This window comes from Arvicola amphibius, chromosome 13 (assembly GCF_903992535.2).
Source record: "Arvicola amphibius chromosome 13, mArvAmp1.2, whole genome shotgun sequence".
Lineage (NCBI taxonomy): Eukaryota > Metazoa > Chordata > Mammalia > Rodentia > Cricetidae > Arvicola > Arvicola amphibius.
The window spans coordinates 65,503,534-65,522,662 of NC_052059.1; the positions used below are offsets into that span (position 1 = coordinate 65,503,534).

At 48.1% G+C, this 19,129-nt stretch overlaps 1 protein-coding gene across 3 annotated transcripts in view; it reads right to left on the reverse strand.

Annotated features, from left to right (window-relative positions):
• Positions 1-18,636, reverse strand: part of Samd4a (sterile alpha motif domain containing 4A) — a 213,488-nt gene extending 194,852 nt beyond the window's left edge. For 2 of the 3 annotated variants that reach the window (XM_038310693.1, XM_038310691.1), the window contains exons 1-2: positions 18,458-18,636; positions 16,609-17,219 (exon numbers count right to left, since the gene is read on the reverse strand). In XM_038310693.1, coding sequence (XP_038166621.1) covers positions 16,609-16,804 — 196 coding nt within the window. In that variant the 5' untranslated portion in view covers positions 16,805-17,219; positions 18,458-18,636. Of the gene's footprint in view, positions 1-16,608; positions 17,261-18,457 lie in introns of those variants that run through there. The other variant, XM_038310692.1, reaches the window with a different exon arrangement.
• Positions 18,637-19,129: the final 493 nt, after the last annotated feature.

The following is a 19,129-nucleotide window of genomic DNA, read 5'->3' on the forward strand; positions in this document are numbered from 1 at the left end:
GACTGTAGTATAACTGACTTTACCTTTCAGGGAATACTCAGCCCTTAATCTTTGTCACTTCACACAGAGATAGAGTAAGTCTGAAAACACCATGTCCCTTCACAAATAGAGACTTCACGCTGCATGTGCTAGTAACGGCATTCCTAACCTGACCACGGCGCTACAGTAGGACAACGTTGATAATTGGCATAAGGACATGTTCTAGTACACAGTTCACATTCAAATGCGACACATTGTTCCAGTTCTGTTCCTTAGGGTCACACTTTTCCCATCCAGGATCCACCCTAGCATCTGAGCTTGCTCCTATCTGTCACGTCTTAGTGGCTTCCTTCACTCTGGGACCGCCAATCCACGGCATTTGCCGTCACCAAACCAACTGCACAGCCGTGAAGTAAGAAGCGGGTATGGAAGGCCAGGGGAACAGACGGGTTGCCTCCTTCGTTGTCTTAAATGCAAACATTCTGCTCTATCCAAGGACTGAACTGCTAAGAATACTACATTCCTTTCTAATTCCAAAGCCCAACAGAATAGTAGAATATTAAACACAGGAGACCTCCTTCTCCTTCTGTGGGTAAGAGGGAGGCTTGGAAGCATCGAAGCAGCAGATAGTCTCATCCAACCCTTCCTGGTGGAAGTTCCGAGCTAAGTGGACGCGTTCTACCGACGTCACCTCCGCCACCAGCAGCTCACCATCCAAACCCAGGGACTCCAGCTTGGCTTTACCGTTCTGAGTTTCAGTATTTTAACTGAGCACTGAGCTCAGATCACTGGCAAATGCCACAATAATCTGGAAAAATGTGCTAACACAGCCCGTTCTTGCCCCCAAAAACAATGTGAAGATAGGAAGTTTTGTTTAAACAACACCAAAGACTTTCCACTCTCACAACCCTTCAAAGGAAGGTGCAGGGAGAAATAATAGCAAAGAGCAACAAGTGACACACACAATTATTTTCTCTTTTAGCTGAAGTATGCAAAATACTTAAAGGTCTTCCAGAATGGTTTCAGGGTATAAATAATAGCTTCTGCAAAGTGTTTTTGTTTTTACAAGCAATTCTTTTAAATAATAACCAAAAAAAAAAAATTAAAGACTGCAGGACCACTACCGGATGTCTAGATTGCATCCTTTAAAAGGCTCCATGTATACCCATATTGAAGGATTTATAGGCAGGGACTCTTATCATAACATGAGAATTCCATTTTAATTTTTTTGGAATTTTTCTGTGTGTATGACTTTTCTGCCTGCATGCACATGGGTGCCTTTTGGATCTCTTGGAACTGGAGTTAGAATCGTGTGAGCCACCATTTGGGATCTGGGAATCAAATCCAGGCCTTCTGAACCGAGCGCCAATTCTTTTGACCACTGCCTTCTCTCAAGCCCTATCTCCTTTAAAAGAATTCTTTAGCAATGATTCTGAGTCCTTTGCCCAGGAAGACATGTGCACGTACGTCGCTAAAGCAAAGCATAGACGTTGACCCAAGTTAACGTTGATGGCTCACTAGGGGGCTAGCCTGTGGGAGTGCTAACACACACCTTACAGTTCCCACTGAACAGCAGACCCAGGCCCACCGCCACTTACTGTTCATGAAGGGAACCGTGTTTTCCATTTCTGGTCTTGCTAACCGAGGGGAAGAGGAAACCAAATGCAGTATCTTCCTTGTTCCTTTTGAACATCTGCATTGCTGTCAGCCTCCTTTTAAAATAATAATAACAATAACCATGGTGCAGTTTACGAAGAACTGGAACTAGATACATGTATAGTCCTACCAGTAGGCCTGTGTCTTCCCACAGAAGCTCCCTCTCACAGACGAGGCGACTGACAACCAAAAGGTGTATAAAATTTAGAAGGTAACATGTTTAGAAGGTAACATGTCAAGAACTCAAGCCTCTATTTGTTTCTTTTTTCTCTGTTTTTGTTTTTGTTTTCCTGAGATAGGGTTTTCTCTGTGCACCTTGGAGCCTATCCTGGAACTCACTCTGTAGACCAGACGAGGCTTCCTCAAAACTCACAGAGACCTGGCCAACTCCTACTCCTGAGTGTTGGAATTAAAGGCATGTGCCACCACACCGCCTGGCCACCAAACCTCTATTTTAATCTAATCTTATTGCACCCTTCTTGATAACAAATTGTCTTCTGCGTATTTTTACATCTTTAAGCCTCTTACTCCTCGCCATCTAGATGGCTAGTGTCTTCGAAATGGAGCTAGTCGTGGACACTTATTTGCATCATTTTTCCCATTATATTAACAAAAACATAGCTGAGGTGGTTGTGATGGTACACGCATTTAATCCAAGCATTTAGGAGTTAAAGGCAGGCATATCTCTATGAGTTCAAGGCCAGTCTGGTCTACCTAGAGAGTTCCAGGCCGCCAAAGATACATAGTTAGGACCCTGTCTCAAAAACAATGTACTGAGAGCCTCCTGCATGTCAGATAGAGTATAGGGGATGGTGGATAAACTAAGACCCTGTGAAACTAAGCTATAGTGAACAGAATCAGTCTTCTCCTGAGAATGCTACACAGAGGTAATGCAAGCTGCTGGCCAGGCCCCAGGAGGTGAGGCACACTGAGGTGGAGCCAGGGTAATGAGGGAGAAAGGTTGGTTGACCACATCCTCACACAAATAAATACCAAGTCAGGATGTGTTTTTATGCAGTAGATGAATGAAATCCCCTCCCACAGGCAGCAGGCAGTCATGAATGACACCCAGTTCCTGCTGGGATCTAGGCTAACTTCAGAATGGCTGAGTCAGATTCCGCATAAACCCGGAGGACATTACTGGAACTGTGGATAAAACACGCTAAAAATTCAGCCAAGCCTTCCTACACACCACTCTGCAAATTCAAAATATGAGGGCCCGTTGTCATCCAATAAAACGAAACCTGTGAGAGTTGGCAAGATGGCACAGTGGGTGGAGAGCTTGCTTTGAAAACTCGAAGGCCGTAGTTCAGGTTGGCAATGCTCACATGAAAACCCAAGTCTGTTTTCTTCATGGTGGAGGGCAGAGATAGATGCCTGGAGCTCATTGGCTAATCAGCCTGCTCAGTCTGTGTGTGAGCTCTAGTTCAGTGAGAGACCTCGTCTCAAAAACAAAACAAAACAAAAACCCAAAGTGGGAGAGATGGAGGAAGACACCTGTATGGATTATGGATGAGGGCACATTATATACACCTCAAAACTCGCACGAGCATGCACACACATGCGAACGCACACACATGCACACGCATGCGAACGCACACACATGCACACACATGTGCACACACACACGCGCACGTGCGCGCGCGCACACACACACACACACACACACACACACATCTTCAATTTATAATGAACAGAGAAACAATGGAGACTCCTGGAAGCATCTTAAGATTAGTTTAATGAAGGTCATCTTTGGAATGTGAGTAAACAGACCCTCTCTCATTCCCAGTACAGAAAGATATTCAATGTGGCAAGGGACAAGCATGAGGGCACCGTCAGATGTCAAAATCTAGGTCACAAGTGGCCAGGAAGCAGCTGGAAACACAGCAGTTCCATTCCCACCAACAGGTGCCCATAGCTGACCTTGATCCACCGTCCCAGATCCTCAACAAAAGGCTGCAGCAGAAATGGTCTTGACCAACTGTTTGTACAACATGTCTTGTACGTTAATAGTTAGAAATGTCACATCATTTACAGGCAAGAGGAGAGTCCATTTTGATTTATAGCTCTCCAACTAGTGCCATTCCCGGTTCCAGGCCCTAACGCCATCTCTATCTATTCCAGCCATTCCTACTTTGTCAAAGTCAGGGACTCCTGAGCTACTGAGTAACACATTCCTTACTCTTTCCTCAAACTTGCAAAGCCTGTTTCCCACCCAAATGGAGGCAGCAGAGGCGTCCATTCCCCTTAAAGAAAGGAGATAGCTAATGCCCTTTACATTGAAAATGGAGGAGGAAAAGGAGGAGGGAAAGGAAGAGGAGAAGGAGGAGGAAGGGGAGGAAGAAAACTATTAAAAAAGAGGCCAAGCTACATGGGATAAAATGGAACACACAGAGAAACATTGAAATGGGCAAGTCCAAAAGAAAAAAGAATTCTCCCAATATTAAATACTTAAAATATTACAGTAAACTATTAGAGGCTAATATTACAAATTCTGAAGTATTTTTTCTTATTTATTAATGCTGACGATTGAACCCAGGGATTCACTTACATAAGCTGAGCTAAATCCCCAGTCTCAGTATTTTTCTTTTTTAAATGCCAGCATTTTTGTTTCCATAAGAATCAGAAAGATCTTCAGCATCCGTGGGGTAGCACATTTAACATGGGATCAGAAGCATCATGGGGACCTCCAACCCCCTGAACTCTATCTCCATGCCTATCATCCTGGGGACCTCCAACCCCCTGAACCGTGACGCCATGATTATCATCCTGGGGACCTCCAACCCCCTGAACCCTGACTCCATGCCTATCATCCTGGAGACCTCCAGCCCCTTGAACCCTGGAACTGCTAGACAGCAGTTAAGCACTTCCTGTGTACGAGAGTCCTGTCTGGGAGCTGAGTGCATTATCTACTGGAATAGATTGCTTTAATTTCCCACTGCTGGTTCTGCTCCTTGTACCATTCATCCTTTGGATAACTGGAGAGAGCTTGTATCCACTCAGCGCTCAGCACACACAGAGTGCTAAGGAAAATGAAAAAGAGAATGGAAAGGAGGAGTGGTGGGAAGGAGCAAAGAAAAGAAAAAGACGCCAATTTTGGCTGAGCCTTCCTCATGCTGAAACCCAAGTCTGACATGCTGCAAACGCCGAAGAGTGATGAGCGCCAGCAAACACTCAAGCCAAAGCAACACTAGTCCATAATCTCATTCTATCCTGCCTTAAACTGACTTCCTCAGAGTGGCAGCCCCACTCTTTAGCTGGCCTAGCTTACCTCACTGCCTACTTCAAAAGAGGACAAAATTGCTCTGTAGGTATAATTCACAGACCACAAGCCACACATCTATGACCCAAACCACCCAGAAGTATAGCAGGAAAAGACTAGAAGCCATTTGATGACACTCATATTCTCTTTGCTCCTGCCCCTTCCCTTTGTAGTTCTCTTCCCCTCAAGTCTTGCTTCTCTAACTTCTATCTTCATGACTCACAGAAGTTATAGAATCTTAAACTCAGAAAGGACTTTAGAAGTCACCCAAAAGTTCATAGCTTCTTTTCTTAATAAATAAAGCCCTGATTCCTGCAGCGGGGAGATGCAGAGAACCTGTCTCTAAGTTGCGTAATGGAATGACTGAGGTAGTGGGTGAGTAGCTCAGGAAGGTGCTCGACACAGAGCAGGTTCATAAAACGAGCCCATCTTGGTTAGACGTTTCTCTGCCCGGTCCAAGTCTCCTCTTTCTTGGTTGAAAGCCAATCTCCTCTTTGGTGTATCCAGGGTCTGGGCAGCTCATGCTGAGATAGCTGTCCACTATTTTGAGCTGGTTGTTATCCAGACAGAATTCAAATCCTCTCCTTCAAACTAGTTCCCCAGTGACCACTCAAATAGTTCCTGCTCACCTTCTCAGTTTACTTAGGTTTCCAAGTAGGGCTTCTCACCTCTCTCTCTCCCCCTGGCCACATCCTGATTCACACATTTTTTCCCAAGTATGCATCCAGCGCTGCACCCAGCCTCCAGAGACGGACTAACCAGCAGGGCATAACTGTTCTGAATACAGCAGCTGTATTTGAGTTAAGGCAGGAGGCAAGCGCGCTGTGACACTATTCATGCGTGGGTCCATATCTACTAAAGGCTAGAAAGCTCCTTCATGGTGTCTACTGATGAACATTGCCTCCCCCAAGGCTTAAGGAATGCCAGTGCAGGGCTGCTTTTTACTATATTCAACTATCTGGGGGTCACACTTCTGCTACCCAGTCCTCAGCTATGCCTCAAAGCTTCTCATCCTTATATCAAATACACTGTCTCAGTGGTGTACTCGAAAAAATGTGTAGGGTTTGGTGCAGGAGTTCCGTCTGTGTGTGTGTTGCTTTCATTGGTTAATGAATAAAGAAACTGCCTTGGCCTAGTTGATAGGGTGGAACTTAGGTAGGTGGAGAAAACAGAACTGAATGCTGGGAGGAAGAAGGGCAGAGTCAGAGGGAAGCCATGGATCCTCCGCCTGGGATGGACGCTGGTTAGAATCTCCAGTAAGCCACTGTCACGTGGCGATACACAGATTAATGGAGATGGGTTAAACTAATATGTAAGAGTTAGCCAATAAGAAGTTAGGGCTAATAGCAAAGCAGTGTTTTAATTAATACAATTTCCGTGTGATTATTTCGGGGCTAAACTAGCCTGGTGGCAGAGACGAACAAGCAGCCCCTCTTACAACAAGAGTTCTCTGTTGTAGAGTTCTCTTGCTTCCTGGCGTGAGACACCTGCAGACATGGGTGAACACTCTGTGTGTGCCAACCCAGAGGTGCAGAGACAACATCCTGGGATTACTCTAGACCCAGAGAAAAGGGAGACCAGAATACCCGCTCCAGTCCCTGCCCCTTGGCCAGTTCTAAAGCTCCTCTGAACCTATATGGGAAATGAAGCCCCCGCTGCCCCCCCCCACCCCCGGCAATGAGCAGCTCCATCACAGGCTGGGCAGGTTCTCTGTCCTTCTCTGTTTCTCTCTTCCTCACTCCCATTCCTGTTGTCTGGGATCAGTGCCCAAAATAAAGCATCTGTATGGGCAGCCCTTGCCTTGGGCTCTGCTTCCCTGGAGCCCTGGGCTAAGTCAGGCTCCTTTGGCAGGAGAATGAGCTGACCGTGTGTGCCCTGAGGCACTGCAGTAGAGACCTCCCTTCAGGCTGACAGCCACCAGACCCAAGCCATTCTAAGGCCACACACTAGACCCACCCATCTCAATGCTTCATCTGACTCATCAGGAAATGGGGGCTTTGTCAAAGCTATGTTAAAACTTAAATGAGAGACGCCCACCAAAATTCCTGTGGCTGGCCGGAACACAGCAGCCTCTCAGTGAATGCCCTTCTTCCCTCTCTCCCACCACCCTGCTGAAAGAGAAATGACATTAACCCTGCATGGCACAGCCTTCCCAGTCAATTCCCATTTCTTTACCCAGTGTTTGCAAATCGTGTGTGTGTGTGTGTGTGTGTGTGTGTATCTTCCTCTCTCTATCACTATCTAGCTTTTGTCTTTTTTTTGAGACAGGTTCTCTCCCTAACACTAGTCCTTGCCCTTTTGACTACACTGGCCTATGCCACTTCAGAAATTCTCATGGCTATTGTGTGAGAGAAAGCTGAGGAAGTGGGATGAGATTCCCCCCACTCCGGCTTCTGGAATTCACATTTTTGTTCTCTCCAGTTCACCCCTGCAGTCCCCAGCATCAGCAATACTTTAAATGTAAAAAAAAAATAAACATCTTTTCAGGAGCATCGTGTGTTTTGTTTTCCTATGTGTAAACATCTTTGAGATCATGACTGCTTTGATGGACCCAGAAAGCATCTCGCTATGTCTCATCAGGAGCATGAAAGTACGGTAAAGGACCATCAGAACACTCGGAAAACTCAGCAGAGTCAGTCTAGAAGGTTCAGGGCAACGCCACGGCAGGGCCCTGTTCTGTCTCCCTCAACTGTAGCCTCACTGCGAGAGGCAGGTCCAACAGCCAGAAAATGAACGATGACTGAGCGCTGTATATAAAAAGCCGGGTGGTGTAATGAGTGATCACAGAGCAGGACGAAAGCACACCTGGCTCGGTTCCTGTGTACCTAAGTAACACGCAAAACGGATGGCAGGCCAGCGATTCCATTGTACGAGGCACACTACGATCACTGGTATACTATATACTCTTGAAGCAAAACAGCCCGTGAGGATTCCCAAGGCCTGCCTGGGGAGCTAGCTGGGCATGAATTTCTAGTTAGGACTGACCACAGAAAGTCCCAGAAGCACCCTGTCCTGACCCTTCCACCCTTCCCTTCCAAAGATGGCTGCCCAAAGGAAAGGATTTGCTTCCTTCTGTTGGTGAACCTACCATAAACTGTAAAGACTCGGTAAACCACCTTTCTCATACAGGGCAAGCTCAAGTTGTCACAAGGAAGGTGACCGGTGTAGAACACACACTGGGACGAAGATGCTAACGGCTGAAAGACACTGGGTAGAACCGGACAGAGTCCGGTTCCAATCCCAGATCAGCTGCTCATGACTGTCAACTAATGCCCCATCTAGGAACCTGGGGGAAAAAAATCACAGTTTGTGGCCACCGATTTTCGAACGACCATTAGAGTTGGGACACCCATTTCCCATAAACTTCCATATAAGTTTTCATGTGCCAATGAAAACCTTTGGAGACACACCTGAAGCTTGAACGTCACTGCATCAAGCCCCCTCTGCATTTTCTCACCTCTGTAATACTGTGTTCTGTGTGCTCAAAGTCAGACCCACAGACCTCCAGCGCCAACAGTGCCCGGGGGCTCAGAGCAAACAAGACTGTGACCTCACTGTGAACATCCTTAGTCAGAGTTTCTGTGTCAAGCCCCAGAATGAATTTGCCTGTATATGAAACTTAGAGAAAGATGAACCTAGGCCACTTCCTTTTTTCTGATCAATGTTTTAGAAGCTGCGTCTTAAAACGAATTCCTAAACAAAGTTCCCAGCAAAAGCATTACCCTGTGAGGAACCAAGGGAACCAACGACATCTCAGACTTTCAAGGACCTTCAGAGAGATTTTTTTTAAAAAAAAAAAATAGAGAATCAGATGTTTTGTTTTCCAACATGTAAATATGTTCGAAACCATGACTGCCTGGGTTGACCCCAATAGGTCTCAATCTTCCCTTGCTAACGTGTTCATCTGTTAATGGTCATGATGCCTGTCCTTAAGGTGGCGCGTACATGGAGTCTCTCTTTGTCTGTGTGATTTCCCTAGTGAAACTGACATCAGACATACAAAGAGGCAGATGGTATGAGCATTAGGCACATCTTCCAAACACTATACATCTATTCGGCTCCTCGCACCACCCAAACCACCCAGTCTTGCCCCTTCAGTAGTCCAGCTTGGTTCTATGGCTAGAATCATAACACAGAGCAGTTGTTTACAGCGTAACGATTACATCTGTGTTTGTTTTCCCTCCACAACTTGAGTGGAAGCTACTTGAGATGAATTACTACCAGGGCTTCACTACTTGGCAAAGCAGCAAGCTCTTGGGTGGTTGGGGAGTTTGTGTGTGAACCTGGTCCCACAGTTTCTTACTGTGCATTCATCTTTGGCACCATTCAAATGGTGGTACCTAGTGTATAGGAGAAGGCACGGACTCACGTGGGCTTTATCCAGTAAACTAAGATGGTAAAACTGTATTACACTTGATATTTGGAGTGGGAACAAAAGCCAAGGACTGGCTTCTGAGATCCAAACTGTCCCAAGTTCCTACAGAAGAGAAAGCCAGTTCTTGGGCATTCCACACTGGCTCTGGGGTGTCAGGCTTCAGGACAGAGCTTGAATCTTGACCGGCATACTAAGAGAGAACACTCGCTCTAGATCTGAAAGTTCTGCTTTCTTTGGGAGAATCCTGCCTCAGGCAGCTTCCACAGAGGCAAAAAATAGCTCAGAGGAGACACCTGATTCGGCATCTTAATCTGTGACTGGGGAATGAGTTCTTTCAGGCCTCAGGAGGAGTGATCGGGGGGGGGGGGGATGAAAGGGCAGGGACTGACTAAAAACCCAAGTAGTGATTATATTTAAAAAAAAAAACACGAATTTCTGAACTCCCCATTTTGCCTGGCAAATAAAGTGACATGGGCACTTGGTGAATGACTGATCATCTTTTAAGTCCTCTTCTCTAGGCTGCGCCTTCTCCTCAAAATCACACCTCTGAGGGACTCGGGAGCATTCAGTCAGTTACTTCTCAGCCCGCCTAGCCTGCAGTTTCCCCTTGCTTGTTTACACAGACATAAACAAGCCCACTTGACTATTCTGAAGTCTATCCTTTATTTGGTTTGCTGAGCTGGATTATAATATATTCTAGCTGCTGAAGTCAGTGGTACCCACAGCAAATAACAAATCCAAGTCATTCACAGCACAGGGTGCAACCCTTATGTAGCGCTAGCTACAGTTTGCAGTTGTGACTTGCTGGACTATCCCAAACCACCACAAAGATAAATGACAATACCCTACCTTAACTGCATACCATACAGAGGCCCTGTCTGTCTATTCTCTTAACCTAATGAGTTGTTTTGACAGTCACAGACTGAAGAAAAACAAACAAACAAACATTGATTATTGGAAAAAGTAAGTCAGGGCTACAATTTTTAAAATATCCAAGCTAAAACACAGAAGCTGGAGCATGCTAGCCACATCTTTCCAGTAGACCCCAGCATCTTCTTGATAATTTTTAAATGCAGAGATCTCCATTAAAGAAAATTGTCCTATGCCAATTCCATATAATGAGAGGCAAGTTCAAACCTGAAGGATAAAGCAGAGCCTTCTTGGATCCTTAACTGGGAACCTCTAGACAATGAACAATGAGGTTTATCACCATTATCATGAGAAAAATGAAGCTCAGAAGTTAACTTAGTAGTCTTGTCTGGTGGATCTCAAATCTGCACTCCAAGAACCGTCTATAACTCTGCCTGCCTGTGGGGATAAATGAATGAGCTTAGGAATGACACTTGCTTTTCTCTCTAGTTCAGTCATTCTTTCTTTCCTTTACAGTGATGGTGGCAGTACCCACACTGCTCTGAGACAGTGGTGCCTATGGAAAATGCCAGAATCAAGTTGCCTCTCTTCCCCTCTTCTGTATCCTGGGGGATGAACATGCATTCCAAGTCAGCTTTTCCCTACAAGTAGAACACAGACAGACAAGCACAGCATACACACCACACACATGCCCACATGTCATATACCTCATAGTACCTCTACTGTACACACACACCAACATAGCACAATAGTGACTGCCACATGCCATACATAGCCCTATAGCACCTCACATACATAGCAGCCACACCCAGACCCGCTACTCACACCCACAGTGCATGTGGCATACGTAGCTGCATGTACAACAGGCCCACATTCCTATATGTCACTTATAAAATCCACACAGCATACTGCTCACACGCACACAACATACCCCTGCCATACACATACACTAGCCACACCACACATACAAACTCGAATGTCACACCATTTACACTCCACACCATACATACACACACACCCATACACATATCACACACATCATATGCTTACCACACACACCACCGACCAGTTATATACATTACATATACACCATACTATTAATAAGCCATGCACTGTGATACACCACATACATACTATCCACAAATGCCACACATCCGTACACCACACGGCACATGTACATGCCACACACACTGCACTATCCACACCACACACGAATCCACATATCACACTACTCACACCCCCATGCCATGCATGCACGTTGCACACACCACACAACCCATATAGCATACAGACACATCAAACACACTATACAATCTACAATACTTGTACCGCATACATCCCCCCCCATCTGTGAGCCCCTTCTCTCTCCCTTCCCAGCATGCCCCTGCATATGAGTCCACCAGGGCTTTCAGTCACTTTTGCAGAATGAACTCCAAACTCTTTGGCTAGCCACACCATTTCTGTTTTTAACTTCTGCACCCCAGAGCTTGGCTACAGCACACTCACCGCTCCCTGCCTCACCAAGACAGTTGGAAAAATGCTGTTCTCTGCTTTGCTAGTGCCTCTTTGCCTCCTCATTGAAGTCTTCTCTGTGTAGAACCAGTCCACAGCCACCACTCCAGGATCAACTCAACACGTATCCAGCCTTTGCCGGAGCAACTTGCTGCTTTGCCCACCCCACCCCTCAGTATGCCTCCTTCCGTATGTTTTATGACCATACATACGTTTCAGCACCTTAGAGAATTAGTTATTTACTCAATACTGAAAACAGCTTTCGTGTACCAGACACTGGAATACGGTGGGCTATCTCTGTTTTCCCACTGCATAGCATTGGACCAGGGGAATAGCAGACAATCAGAAAGAGTTCGTTGAGTGAATACATTAAATAAAAAAAAATACAAATAATAATCTTATCATGTCATCAATAAAACCCCCTCTGCTGTTGTCATTTACTCTGTTAGCAATCCTGAAAAGTCAATTGAGGAGAGAAAAGAACCCAAAGCCATAAAACCCACAGGACCAGCATCTTCACCCACTGACGACACCAGATGCACCCCAGGAGTGCCCTCCATGCATTCTTGTCTCCAGCATTCCCACTTCAGAGAGTCAAGTCTCTGATTTTTAATCAGAGGTAAGCAACAATGTTTCTTTTTTTTACATTAACTTGCTATAAAGGCACCTAATTCCCCTCAAAATATATGCTATTTGTGAATTAAAAGTCTTTATGCATTAACTCGTAGATCGTGATTTATCATTCATTTTCCACTGACAGAAAGCAATTCAAGCACAGATGACAGAAAGCTCTGAACAGTGTCACACAATCTATTGTTCTCTGCAAGGCTTTGAGGGAAGTTGCAGACCTTCGAGCTTGCCATTATGTTAGCATCAAACCCCCTGCTAGTCCTGGAAACTGTCATTATAAACAGAGACCAGCAAAGTCACAGTGTGAACCTGCTCTGGCTCACACTGAGCCCTTATTTAAGGTCATGAGGGTTCTGGAAACAAGCAGTTACTCAGAGGGGACATGACCGCCATCCTTGACTAAGTCTGGAGCTCAGAGACAAAACAGTTGCACAAATGCAGGGGAACTGCATTCGTCAGCTTCCGTGACTGTAGCAAATGCCTGCAGTGGTCAGGTTATGCAGAGAAACGGTTTGGCTCACAGTGTTGGAGGTTTCCATCCATGAACAGTTGTTTTGCTGCTGTGGGTCCATGGTATTACATCATGGCAAAGCAAAAACATTCACCTCAGGGAGGGAAAGCCAAAGAAAAGAAGAAGGGGCGCACCCACTATTCTATCCCAAGGGACACCCTCCATGATCTGGAGGCTCCCACCAGACCCCTCTTAGAGGTTCTACCACCGTGCAGTGTTTTCAGTCTGGAAATCAGGACTTTAACACATAGACCTTTGGGAACATTGCACATCAAATCCATAGCAGAAACGGAGCCAAGTACTTCTTTGGATCTCTGGTGGTTATGAACCCAGGGAAAAAATAAATCAGCAAATCACTGGATTCTTTTTTCCCCCTTGGTTTTTTAAGACAAGGTTTCTTTGTGTAGCCTTTTCTGTCCAGGAACTTGCTCTGTAGACCCTCAAACTCACAGAGATCCACCTGCCTCTGTTTCCCAAGTGCTGGGATTGAAGTCATGTGCCACCACCACCCAGCCACTAGATTCTTTTTTTTTCTTTTTTCTTTTTTTTTTTTTTTTTTTTTTTTTGGTTTTCCGAGACAGGGTTTCTCTGCAGCTTTTTTTAGAGCCTGTCCTGGAACTAGCTCTTGTAGACCAGCCTGGCCTCAAACTCACAGAGATCCGCCTGCCTCTGCCTCCTGAGTGCTGGGATTAAAGGCGTGCGCCACCACCGCCCGGCTCAGCCAGCCACTAGATTCTTAAGGAGGGAAACGAAAAACACATCCCACAGATCTCCGATGAGCCATGTTCAATGTGCAGCCTATTTAAAATCATTTCATAGTAATGATTTTCTTTATGAGCATAAAATAAAGACTCAGATACAATTTTGATCCTCATCTACTAAGTTTAAAATATCCAGGCACAAAAAGAAATATGCATATGTTTTAACTGTTGATTACAAAATAAATGACACAGGATGGCTTGGGTATGGGCAATCTCAGCCATTCGATGGATGAGTCACTCTGCACAGCCTGGCTCTCTGAATTGCTGACGTGCACCAGAACAGTTTGGAGGTTAATTACCTTGGATGTAAATATTCTCTGTGTATACTGAACACTTTCTTATTTTCTTAAAGAACATGTTTTAAGAGTAAGAACCTTTTGGTACTTTTCTGCTATGGCCAGGAGGTAGAATGAATCATTCGTTCATATCATTACATAGAGATGAGCCTAGAGTCAGTCAAGAGTCTCTAGCTAAGGAGTCCCAAGACTTCACTCAGGGGTTTTTTTATCCATTTCTTAAGTCTAGAGTTATCCTTGATGTCATGTTATCTGGAGTCACTCTTCACTGCTAGTTATGGAAGTCCTCACCCTCTTCTAAATATTTAACTATGTAAGTCATTATGTAGAATGTTTTAAGGGTCATATGCACCTCAGTTTGATAAGAGTGCTTGCCTCACATACACAAGGCCCTGAGTTCAGTTCCCCCGCACCACATAAGCCAATATGAAGGCACATGACCTCTGACCTTAGCCCTTAGGAAGACCAGAAGTCTAAGATGCCTACATAGCAGTTTTGAGGCCAGGCTGGACTACACAAGGTCCTGCGTCAGAAAAGAAAGAACTGCATCTAGGAAAACACTATGTTCTGAGAAAGTCAAGTTTTCTGTGCATTTTATACCATCTTCTCTGGTTACTAAGCAGATTCTTTTGCCAACTCCCTGGTCCTTGGGTAAATTCCAGTTAAGCAGAGAAGAGCCACAGGTTTGCTAGGACACATCTGGGGGCTCATTGCATTCTCCAGCCTGGGATGGCATGCCCTCATGCCACCTCCAACAGCACCATGGCCGCACAGAACAAGAGCAAAAGGTTTCCACACAGGAAAAAATATTTAGATTGAAAGATTAATCCATAAACTGGAAAATTATTCCTATCACATGTAATGGCTTCATATTTTATATTTCTGCATCATTTAGTAGCCCAAATTGGCCAGTATTTTACGTAAGTATTTTCTCAGTTTAAGAGAGAAAAATTAACAACTGTGCCTCAAAAGCAGACAGAATTTTAATTATTTTTGTTTGTTAAATTATAAGATTTTTTTAAATGAAGCATTTATTTTTTAGTATCATACATCTCATTGCTTTACTTACTCGCTCGATAGCCGCTATACTGGAAAAGCCCTCACCATTACTCAAAGGGAAAAAATGCTGCATCCACATCTGAACAGCATAAAGACAAATTATTGTTAGTTTAACCAGCCCCTGGGCTTCCTGAAGTCAAGCATTGAACATAAATGACTGTACTCGGATTCCCTGCATTCTGCAAAAGGAAAAGTTTACATAATCCTGTGTGCCAAGTCCAAGGGAGCCAGCTCAAGCAGGCAAGAAGCTACGCTTTGACTTAAGGACAGAAGTGAGGTGGGCAGATCATCGGTCACCCTGGTCATGCGTCTACACCCAGGGGAACGAAGTTGGCCTTCAGCTATTTATAAATGTAGCATTCAAGCTTCAGCAAGGGGGCCCAGACACTGTGCCCTTCTGAGTTGCTAGTCTGGCCTGCCAGGCTTGGGCTGAGTGGAGTCTTCCCTCAGAATGACCCTCCATACTTGGCAGTTCAGGGTCCTTTGGATGCACTCGGGAAAAGGCCTGCAGGACTCCCAGCTCCACTTCCACCCTATGATTCTATATAAGGAAACATCCCATTCTACGGTTTTCAGTATCGTAAGCGCTGTATCAGGCTGGAGGAATGAGGAAGCACAGGCTTTCCTCTGCCTGTCCTAAAGGCTCACTCTCTTCAGCAACCTCCAATCCTTGCTGCCCGGGACTGGACCTTGTCAACAAATGGCAACCAGGACCCCCGGGAGTCTTGTAGACTCCCAGCTAACAGGGAGCAGCTGGAAGAGGACCCTTCCTTCTTTACTCTGCATTAACACTGGGGGCTCTGTTCACCCTCCTGCCGCAGAAAAAAACCAAAGAATTTCCCTGCCCCCCAATCACAATCACCAGACTCTCACACCCCCATCCCCAGCCTCCCCTTACTCGAGATATAATTTATAATCACCACCCATAACGGCAGATGGCAAACCGCTGGACGTTCCGACTATATTTACTTTCTGTGTAGTCGCTGTGTCTGTAAATACTAAAAGGTTACTAAGAAACAATTCTGTTCTGTTCCTTAAAGTTTCCTCAGAAAAGCCACACACTGTGGAGCCCAAGCCATGCCTGCTCTTCCCACAAGATCCCTTATCAATGCGGATAACGTCATGACCAGTAAGTGTAGCCACATCACAGCCATGCTGCAAATGTCATTTTGACAGCCTATAGCGTCACCTACATACTATTCGGAAGACAAACCTCTAAAACAGTGCTATCTGAGGGGGTTGGAGGAGAATGAATAATAAAATTGCGTTTTCAGGTATTCTTACAGCTTGTCTGAGCTCGGCGACTGGAAGGGCAGTCCCCAGCTTCCTGGTGTATTGCTGAAAACCAACGAGCCACGTTACCCGAAAGGAGCGGGGGGGGGGGGGGGGGGGGTTGGCAGAAAAATCCAGACTCTACGTGACCTGACTTACTTATTTCCAAGGAAAGCGTAGGAGAGAAAAAAAAAACACCAATCATTCATGCTACCGTAGCTACCACACGGAATGGACTAAGGAGTTCACAATGGGCAAAACCCCAAAGCGGACAGAGGAGGTGAAGAGGAACAGGGTCGGAGGCAGATGCCCAGAGCCCCGGGGGCCAGTAAGGATGAGGTCCCCGCAGAGTGGAGGACGGGGGGCGGGGCCCGGGAGGGAGGCGGGGAGTCTGGATTCCCGGGGAGCCACGGCCACGCACTTACCCGGGCTGTTGGCCTCTCCTTCCAGGACATGCAGCTCGGCGCAGTCGGCCAGCGAGTGCTCCAGGCAAAGCTGGAGGAAGCGGGCCTGGGTCTGGCTCACGCGCTTGAGCAACGACAGCAGCGCAACAGTCTGCTCGCACTCGTTCCAGCCCTTAAACCAGCCCGCCAGCACCCCGACCTGGTCGCGAAACATCATGGTTAGGGGGCCGCCCTCTGTCTACGAAGCCTCTTGGCGCCCCTGCCCTCCCCAAAGTTTGGTGGAGCCGCAGCCCCGCGGCCTCCCGAGACGCGTTCTGGTTCCAAGGTCTCCGGTGCCCGGGCGCTGCAGGTACTGACTCGGCTCCTGCCTCTCTCTCTCTTGGTTCAGTTACGTTCCGGTGGTTCTGGTTGATTCCCCAAAGACGGTGACAGACAGTAGCACGGCGATGTTTCTTTTGTAAAAAATAGCGATTACAAATATAAATCCCTCACAAGGCACAAAACTGAATGAAGAATGCTCTTTCCCCTTTTCTTGTAGCTTCAGGATGGTGATTTCCGGCGTCCCGGGGTCTCCTCCCCGCTGGGCGGCAGCTCGGACCCTTCACACCCGCATTCCCAAACGGCAATCACTACTGAAAAGACAGAAAGAGCTGCAGTGAGACCTCGGCCCCCGGAGTAGAGCGTCTAGGGGGATCCGGGCACCAGGGGGAGCTCGGTAGAGGGGGTGTGTGAAAGCTAAGGTTGGGGGTGTCCCGTGGAGGCAAGTCCCTCAAATTCCAGCCGGCCCCTCCACGCTCGGATGCGCAAGCTAAGCTATTGCACAGCTTCCTTCCCAGGTGCGGGAGGAGACCCCGCGGCTTCCTGTTGCTGCGGCTGTGACCCGCTAGTGCTCCCTGCACGCCCCACCCGGGGTGGCCTCCAGGGCTGTGTCTGCGAACGCCAGCACCAGCAACAGATCCTCCCCGCGCTGAAAACTTGCAATGCGGCTGCGAAGGGGCGCGGGGGTGGGGTGGGGGCTAATGCAAAGCAGAGGCGGTGACAGAGGCAGCCAGGGTTCCAGCCTCCTCCTCTCCTCCTCTTCTTCCTCCTCCTCCTCTTCCTCCTCCCTCTCTCCTCCTCCCATCTCCAATACCTCCCCTCCCTCCCTCCTCCTCCTCCCGGAGAAGCAGCCGTACGGCTGCAGCTCCATCTACAGCAACAGCCAGCATCTCCACCGCCAGGCTCCCCTCTGGATTTAGGCCGTGAGCAGCCGCTGCGACAGCTGAGACAAAAATAAACTCTCCCTACCCAAAGCTCCGCAAGGCTCAGTCGGAGCTCTCACTCCCCAGCGCCGCTCCAGCCCACCGGGGAGGTTTCCCGGGCCTGCTTGGCCCACAGCAGTCAGACGTGTGTGTGTGTGTGTGTGTGTGTGTGTGTGTGTGTGTGTGTGTGTGTGTGTTCGCGCGCGTGTGATTTAGGCATCCTGCTCCCGTCCCTGCCTCAGCCTGCTGGTCGAAGTGTCCTCGCCCGTGGGTCCCAGGCCCAAGGCGAAGCACTTGTGGGAGCATGCCTTGCTCAGGGACAGTGGGAGCCCGTAGCACGGCTTTCCCGAGCGGCAGGGCGGTCCCGGTGGGGAATGCAGATTCCTCTCTCCGGCATACGCCCCCCCCACCCCAGGATTGCAAAGAAGAAAGTTAGGTTTGGGGGCTTTACCGTCCCACCCCAGCTCTGGTGGCGCAGCGAGTAGGAAAGACTAACCGCCCGGCCCTCTGGGGGCCGCTCGCTTCCAACATCTGCCGCCTAAAAGTTCTGAGTGGGAGCGCGAAGTCCCCGGGTAAGGGTCGGAGGGACCGCTGAGTGCCTCGCCATAGGCAGTAGGAGGGACGCTCACCTCCACTCGGCTCATTCCTGCGGCTTGGGGCCCTGAGCGCGGGTCCAGGTCCGGGGCAGCAATCAGCGGGGTTGGGGGCGCTCGGAGCGCGGGCTGCGGGCCATGCCGTCGGGGCTGGTGGCGCGCGGAGAGTGCAGCGTTGCGGGTTCGGGGCGCTATTGCCGCCGCCGCTGCTGCCTCCTGTGTCGGCTCGCGAAGGACTGAGCCGCCCGGAGCTCCCCACATGCTACTGATTAACATACACCATTACATCATGGGCTTGGCAGGGAGCGCCCGAGCGGGGGGAGAGGAACCCGGGCGGCGGCGGCGGCGGCACGCGGGGGAGTCGGGGGAGGATCCCCGGGCCCGGCGGGCGGCGGGCTGGGGGGAGGGACGGATTCCTAAGCCGGGACCGTAGAGGAGGTGGGAGCCAAGTGGGAGGAGCGGAAGAGCACAGATTGGAGGATCTGCAAAGCAAAGCACTGAAGTTTGGAGAAGGGGAGGGGTCCGGGAGAATTCCTCCTTGCTGCCACCCGCGTATTCTACAGCGGCCGGGGCACCGGAGCCGCCAGAGCTGGGACAGGAGGGGACCCGAACGGAGCTGGAGTTGGGACGGTGCTGCCACCCGCTGCTCGCCCTTGGGAATGTGGCTCTTCAGGTCCTGACCCTTTAGCCCAGCTGGTAGCTGACCGG